Source organism: Salvelinus sp. IW2-2015, unplaced genomic scaffold (genome assembly GCF_002910315.2).
Source record: "Salvelinus sp. IW2-2015 unplaced genomic scaffold, ASM291031v2 Un_scaffold7409, whole genome shotgun sequence".
Taxonomy (NCBI): Eukaryota; Metazoa; Chordata; class Actinopteri; order Salmoniformes; family Salmonidae; genus Salvelinus; species Salvelinus sp. IW2-2015.
The window spans coordinates 5809-14322 of NW_019948669.1; the positions used below are offsets into that span (position 1 = coordinate 5809).

Below are 8514 nucleotides of genomic sequence, written 5' to 3' on the forward strand. Positions count from 1 at the left end.
GAAAGAAGCTAAATACCAATTCCAAAGGGATTTGTTACTGTTATAAAAGAGACGTCAGGTAACAATTGGACTTGTTTAAATGTAATAAATCTATCAGTCAAGTATTTATTAACTCTGTAATAGCCTGTATCCTCTAGCTGACAAATACATTGACCTATTACACCAATGATATTGAGTTAATAATCATAATACTTCATCTACAATAGACTCAGCTGATTAGTGATCTGTCGTACGTTCACTTTCTATAAAAGCCTATTGCGCTATTTCATGGAGTGTAGGCTATTTTATCTGTTGTGGCCACTATTCCAACGGTAGCCATGTGTAACTGACAAATCACACGCACAACGTTGGTTCTCCTCTGTTCCTTGTTTTAACGATACTATAATAAACATCCCTACGAGCTCTCATTTCACGGATATCTAACGAAAATCTTGAGATGATAGTAATAACAGTAAGTTGGTGCAGTGAATGAATCGGCTCAAGGCTGGGAGCATCTCCGCAGCCTGCAGCATCTCACCGAGACTTTCCATCAGTCTGGTCGCGGTGCTTGGTAACCGAAGTGACGACGTTCCTCTCGACCAATCAGATCTATTTTCGGATCCCCATCAGCGAAATTGTAATAGAGAGGGCGTCCAATGAGGAGGGTCGGAGGTGGCGACGTGTTATACTTCAACCCCCTATGGTTTATTCAGAGTTAGTGCAAATATTCCGTTCTAGGAGAGAGTGAACGGATACGCGCCACACACACACATTCCACACCGTCATAGCACTGAATGGACTTGATACGGGTATCACCGATTCAATTAGAGCGCTTCCAAAGATTGTGAATATTATTTATTTTTTCTTTCTGACATTTGTTCAATTTGTATTTTAATTTTTTAAACACGAAAGGAGGCGCAATTTCAATGGAGAACCTCGGTGAAGTTGACACATGATGGACAGCAAGCCGTGTGCATTATTCCATCAGTGTTCAGCTAAACAGGTAGCAAGCCAAGCTGACTATTTTTTACCGTAGGCTACCACCGGAGAAAAAAACATTACGACTGATATTGGAGCTACCGGTGATGCAGAATGACTTCATGGTCCGAGGAACCCGCCGCTCGCCACTGATCAGCTGATATTGTTTGTTGGGAGAGGAGAATCATCCGCAGTCGACATTATATGACCGACTGAACGGAGCATCAACGCTTTTCATGTAAAGTTCAATGCCAAAAAAAACGAACCGTGAAACGTTTAGAAATATAATTAATTTTGTGTCTCTTCTCGCCAGCGCTGTTTTTTTCCTTCCTCATTGTCAACCCGCCGTTATATGAGTAGAAGCAAAAAGACATTGCGCTTCATAGACTTGGACTTGAAGAAATCTAACGGCTGCGATCAATACCGATATCTTACCAACCGGAGTAAAAACAGGATCTTCCAACTCTGAATAGGATTTGTATCGAATAGGAAGGAGGCTACTATGCACTACCGCAATTTTGGGCATCAGAAGAAAACGCATTCCAATTATCTCACGCACTAAATGGGATTTTCTTTTGGATAACGGTAAGAATATTCAGAGCGCACTATTATGGTATCATTTAAATTATATTAATTGTCGCTGCCTATTTACAACGGTTAAATAACGGTTATTAAATTCATCCGTTGAAATTCAAAACACATGGTATTTGATTCCATCCTACATCCTATTTAATCACAATAATTGAAGCGTAATGGATCTCGGCTGCCTGTAGCTCCTCAGAAGTTACAACGACGAAGTGCCTTATAGAGGCGTTGAGGAATCGTTATGGCATAATGTGTAAAGGGTCTTGGTGAGAAGAGGGCTAAGTCACAGACTTGATGGCTGCTCGAACGCTTACTGCAGTATTATATTTATCCTAAGGGCTTTTGGATGTGACGGAAATAAGTGTCGAGGAGCTAAACAGGAGAGGAGATGGGTAAATGGTAGATTACAACCATTTAGATACACTGAAGTAAGGTTAATGTTAAATGCATTCATCAAGGACACTGCGATGCCATGTGTTTGAGATGAGATCTTGTTGTTTTTATTTTGTAGCACATGCCACTTTGCTGTAGTCACAGGGTATTATGATCAAATATAGGATATTTTTGGGAGTGATATTACGGTGGATATTACCGGGTTGATTTTTACGCAATCTATCTAAGCACCGACCCCTAAAAGTGTGAGCACCCCCCTGATCTGGGGCTGACTGAAACCACTCTAATGCAACTCTTACTATTCATAGGGGTTTGTCAGCGTGTGGAAACGGCCCTTCTTCAAATGAAAGATTTCACCAATCCATCACTCTGACATTCCACATTGAGAAAGAAGAAGAAGAAGAGGAAGGATTTAAAATCCACAAGGCAGGGTCGAACACTGTAACCCACAGGACCGTTGTTACCATGGATCTAACTGATTTTTAGATTTTTACTTGTTGGCTGCTCTCGTTGCCTGTTTTTGGATGGACCCTTCTATAGCCCAGGAACTGATCTATCCTATTAGAGAGGAACTGCAGGAAAACYTRCTCATTGGAAACATKCCAAAGGACCTGAACGTCTCSCATACGAACGCTGCTACCGGAGCTAGCGCCAACCTGGTCTACAGGCTGGTGTCTAAAGCCGGCGACAACCCTCTGCTCCGAGTGCAGAGCAGCACGGGAGAGATATTTACAACCTCCAATCGMATTGACAGGGAGAGGCTCTGTCCCGGCCCCTCGTTCGAGGAGAACGAATGCTCCTTCGAGATCGAGGTGGTGATTTTACCCAACGACTARTTCAGATTGATWAAGATTAAGATCGTKGTCAAGGACACCAACGATAACGCTCCCATGTTCCCGTCTCCCGTCATCAACATCTCCATCCCGGAGAATACGCTGATCAACAGTCGTTTCGCCATCCCCTCTGCCACCGACCCCGACACCGGCCCCAACAGTGTACACAAGTACCAGCTGGTGAACGGGCAAAGCGCCTTCGGGTTGGACATCGTGGAGACGCCCGAGGGGGAGAAGTGGCCGCAGCTCATCGTTCAGCAGAACCTGGACCGGGAACAGAAGGATACGTACGTCATGAAGATCAAGGTGGAGGACGGAGGCACGCCACAGAAATCCAGCACCGCCATCCTCCAAGTCACCGTCACAGACGTTAACGACAACAAGCCGGTGTTCAAGGAGAGCCAGATCGAGGTCCACATACCGGAGAACTCGCCTATAGGGACGTCCGTAGTCCAGCTACAGGCTACGGACGCAGACGTCGGGGCGAATGCCGAAATCAAATACATGTTCGGGACACAGGTGTCCCCAGCTACCAAGAGACTATTTGCTTTAAACGGCACCACTGGCCTTATAACCGTACAGCGGCCCCTCGATAGAGAGGAGACCGCCATACACAAGCTATCTGTGTTAGCGAGCGACGGCAGCTCCAGCCCAGCCAGAGCTACCATAACTATAAACGTGACGGACGTGAACGACAATCCACCAAACATTGATCTGAGATACATCATCAGTCCAATAAACGGCACTGTGTTCCTCTCAGAGAAAGACCCAATCAACACCAAGATAGCTTTGATCACCGTGTCGGACAAGGACACGGATGTCAACGGTAAAGTCATCTGTTTCATCGAGAAGGACGTCCCCTTTCACCTCAAAGCGGTGTACGACAACCAGTATTTACTAGAGACATCGGCGCTGCTCGACTTTGAGGGGACCAAAGAGTACAACTTCAAAATCGTAGCCTCCGACTCTGGCAAGCCGAGCTTGAACCAGACAGCGTTGGTAAGGGTGAGGCTGGAGGACGAAAATGACAACTCTCCGATCTTCAGCCATCCTGTCATCGAGCTGGCCGTCATGGAGAACAACAAACGCGATCTCTTCCTCACGACTCTCAGCGCCACCGACGAGGACAGCGGGAGAAACGCAGAGATCGTCTACCAGCTGGGCCCGAACGCCTCGTTCTTCGACCTGGACCGTAAAACCGGTGTCCTCACGGCCTCCCGGGTGTTCGATCGTGAGGACCAGGATCGGTTCCTCTTCACGGTAACGGCCCGAGACAACGGGACGCCTCCACTCCAGAGCCAGGCGGCAGTCATCGTGACAGTACTCGATGAAAATGACAACAGCCCCAAATTCACCCACAACCACTTCCAGTTCTTTGTGTCCGAGAACCTGCCCAAGTACAGCACGGTGGGGGTGATAACCGTCACAGACTCAGACGCCGGGGAAAATGCCGCCGTTACGCTTTCCATACTCAGCGACAACGAGAACTTTATCCTAGACCCGTACTCTGGAGTAATAAAGTCCAACGTGTCCTTCGATCGGGAGCAGCAGAGCTCCTACACCTTCGACGTCCGGGCGGTGGATAGCGGGCGGCCGCCATGTTTCTCGGCCGCCAAGGTGACCATCAATGTCATCGACGTGAACGACAACACCCCCATCGTCATCTACCCCCCTTCCAACACCTCCTTCAAACTGGTCCCCCTCTCGTCCATCCCTGGGTCGGTGGTGGCCGAGGTCTTCGCTGTGGACGGTGACACGGGGATGAACGCGGAGCTCAAGTACACCATCGTTAGTGGCAACAACAAAGGTCTGTTCCGGATCGACCCTGTGACAGGAAATATCACCTTGGAGGAGAAGCCTGCTATCTCCGACATCGGCCTCCATCGGCTGGTCGTAAACATTAGCGACCTGGGCTACCCTAAGTCCCTGCACACCCTGGTGCTGGTGTTCCTCTATGTGAACGACACGGTCGGCAACGCCACGTTTATCTACGACCTCATTCGCCGCACCATGGAGACGCCGCTGGACAGGAACATCGGGGAGAGCAGTGAGACTTACCAGAGTGGAGACTATCTAACCATCATGATCGCCATCGTAGCCGGGGCGATGGTGGTGATTGTGGTGATCTTCGTGACAGTCCTGGTGCGCTGCCGTCACACCTCGCGGTTCAAGGCGGCCCAGAGAAAGAAGCAGGGCGCCGAGTGGATGTCTCCAAACCAGGAGAACAAGCAGAACAAGAAGAAGAAGCGTAAGAAAAGGAAGTCGCCCAAAAGCTCCCTCCTGAACTTTGTCACCATCGAGGAGAACAAGCCGGATGACCCGGCTCACGAGCCCATCAACGGCAACGTCAGCCTGCCTGCCGAGCTGGAGGAGCAAAGCATCGGCCGCTTTGACTGGAGCTCTGCTCCCACTACCACCTTCAAGCCCTCCAGTCCAGATCTAGGCCGGCACTACAAGTCCGCTTCTCCGCAGTCCGCGTTCCACCTCAAAGCGGACACGCCGGTCTCCGTGAAGAAGCACCACATGATTCAGGAGCTCCCTCTGGACAACACTTTCGTAGGGGGCTGTGATACTCTCTCCAAGAGATCCTCCACTAGTTCAGACCACTTCAGTGCCTCGGAGTGCAGTTCCCAGGGAGGATTCAAGACTAAGGGACCCGTACACCCGTCCAGACAGGTAAAAGATAACTTTTACTGGTCTATAAGTACTGCGTATAACTGCCCGGTCCAACAGTGCTGAACTCCCTTCTACACTATACACTATACCTGACTTGGTGTTAACGTACACATAAACACCAATGAGAAAGGGGGGAAGCACCCCCACTATAAGTCCCACTATAAGTCCCACTATAAGTCCCACTGTWKCTTTTAAAAACCAAAAAAAGAAATCACATATATATGAATTCATGTGTGACATGTGGTTAGCTATGGACTGAAGAAAAAACAAAACACATGCATACTTTTAATTTACCCTTTGCATCTCCTACCTACAGTCTCATGCTGTTATTATGTTCCCCCTTTTTAAAAGTTATTTAAAAAGATATTTCAATCAACATGTTACCAAGTTGACAACTGTCTGAAGCCTTGTCAGATTCTACAGATACATGACCTTTAAATTGGCCTCAGAGGTCGAATGAGATAAATGGGGTCCCTGCCTTCCAAACAGCCCCTATTCCCTTTATAGTGCACTACGTTTGACCAGGATCCATAGAGGAATAGGGTCCATAAGGGAATAGGGTCCAAAGGGCTCTGGTCAAAAGTAGTGCACTATAAAAGGGAATAGGTGGGGGGGGGGGGCAGATTTGGACGCAGCCTAGATGGTGAAATTGATTATGGTTGCAAAGATGCCTTCAAAGACATTTGTGAAGAACATTTTTTCTCGCCTGTCTACTCAGCTCACCATTAATCATTGATTATATTTATTTATTATATTACGGAAACGTCTAATACCACAACACCAGTAGGGAGAAACATCTAGTACAGCACGAACAGCCAGTAGAGAGAACATCTAGTACCACACACCAGTAGGAGAAATACATTCTAGTACCACAACACCAGTAGGAGAAACATCTAGTACCACAACACCAGTAGGAGAAACATCTAGTAACCACAACAAGGTAAACCAGTAGGAGACACATCTGAGTACACTAACACCAGTAGGAGAAACATCTATACCACATCACCAGTGGAGAAAACATCTAGTACCACAACACCAGTAGGGAGAAACATCTGGACCACATCACCAGTAGAGAAAACGATCTAGTACCACAATCACAGTAGGAGAAACATCTAGTACCACAACACCAGTAGGAGAAACTCAGTACCACAACACCATAGGAGAACATCTAGTACCACACACAGTAGGAAGAAACATCTAGTACCACAACACCAGTAGGAGAAACATCTAGTACCATCACACATGAGAGAAACATCTAGTACCACGTACAACACAGTAGGAGAAACATCTAGTACCACAACAGCCAGTAGGAGAGAACATCTAGTCCACAACACAGTAGGAGAAACATCTAAGTACCACAACACCAGTAGGAAAAACATCTAGTACACAAACACCAGTAGGAGAAACATCTAGTACCACAAACATCAGTAGAGAAAATAGAATCGAGTACCACAACACCAGTAGGAGAAACATTCTAGACTAACACATAGGGAAACCATCTAGTACCACACACCAGTAGGAGAAACATCTAGTACCACATCACCAGTAGGAGAAACATCTAGTACCAAACACCAGTAGGAAGAAAACAATCTAGTAGCCTACAACACCAGTAGGAGAAAACATCTAGTACCAACACACCAGTAGAGGAGAAACATCTAGTACCACAACACCGTAGGAGAAACAATCTAGTATCCACAACACCAGTAGGAGAAACATCTAGTACCGAGCTCAAACCCAGTAGAGAAACATCTAGTACCACATCACGCAGTAGGAACACATTGAATACCCACAGTACCAGCATTGAAGTACCGACAACACAGAAGAAGTATAATCCACTTGTTTATCTGACTCTAGAGAAACGACTGTTAAATGATCCTTCCAGTTTGTGCACAGCATCACTATATCCTCTTATCCAGTGCCCGCCCCCAAACCCAATACATTGACTTCTCCCCCTTTCCCCTCATGATGTTCTATAGGATTGTGGATATGTATGTGTTTATATTGATACTACAACAAAAACAACACCGATTACCCGTGACCTGGCTTACGTCAAAGTAGCAACCGGAATAGGTCCTTATGAAATGTTTGAACTTAATTTTGTTGATTATATCGGTATAGAAAGAAACAACCCATTGATCTGAGCTGATACTGACCGAAAATTCTTACCTCTCTCTACTCCTACGGTGATCCACTCGTCATTCCTAGCAGTACTGTTTTGTGCCATACTAACTAAGTGTGATGTGTGTGTGTATCTAGTGTGGTGTGGAAATTTGTGTGTGTGTGTGTGTGGTGTGTGTGTGTGGTTTGGGTAGTGTGTGTGTGTGTGTGCCCGTTACGGAACCTGATACACATCCAATTAAAAAAGGATTATTCAATAATGAGGACTCAGATTCCAACCTAATCCATGATGTGTTTTATCAGAAACCTTTATAATATCTGTCCTGCTAATAAAAAACACCCCCCAATACAACATTGTCTCTCCTGAGTCCTTAGAGCATGGAGAAGGGGAAGAGTCCCACCGTGGAGAGAAGGAGAGAGAAGAGAGAGAGAGAGAGAGAGAGAGAGAGAAGAGGGATCAAGGAGACGAGACGTCGAAGATGGAGAGAAAGAGAGTGAGGAAGATGTAGAGAGAAGAGAAGCATGAAGGAGAGAGAAGAGGAGACGAGGAGACTGAGAGCTCGATGGAGACCAGAGATAGGAGGGAGCGAAGGCGACAGAGAGAGCCAGAGAGAGAGAGCAGACAGAAAGAGGAGAAAGAGAGGAAAGAGCCCGAAGAGAGAGAGGTAGCCTACGTGCAATAAGTCAGAGGAGGTGAAGAGTTCCCCGGTTAGAGTTAAATGCACCTCAGATTGCAGCCCAAATAGAAGTATGCGCTAGTATCTAGCGAAGTGGATTCAAGTTAACAGGACACATCTCAATAACATCTACCCTAGAAGAGGGCACTGTGTTGCACGTCTGGCTTGCAAGTATGTCCGTGCTGCTGAGATCAGGCCCAATACTCCTATGCGACTCTAAAGTTGCCGGCAATAAACCTACTATCCTCTCATACGCGCATCCATCGCCTCTTGTG

General features: G+C 46.8%; 1 protein-coding gene and 1 long non-coding RNA gene across 2 annotated transcripts; both read left to right on the forward strand.

The window, feature by feature from the left end:
- Nucleotides 1-742: 742 nt before the first annotated feature.
- On the forward strand, nt 743-6077 carry LOC112079258 (protocadherin-9). Its single transcript, XM_024145255.2, is given in 2 exon segments — nt 743-1542; nt 2244-6077. A coding segment is annotated over 1 exon segment (3048 nt). The 5' UTR covers nt 743-1542; nt 2244-2459; the 3' UTR covers nt 5508-6077.
- A 709-nt stretch (nt 6078-6786) lies between these two features.
- LOC139027090 (uncharacterized) lies at nt 6787-7165 on the forward strand. The gene is made up of 3 exons (XR_011479126.1): nt 6787-6871; nt 6961-7005; nt 7134-7165. It is a non-coding gene; the product is annotated as an uncharacterized lncRNA (long non-coding RNA).
- Nucleotides 7166-8514: the final 1349 nt, after the last annotated feature.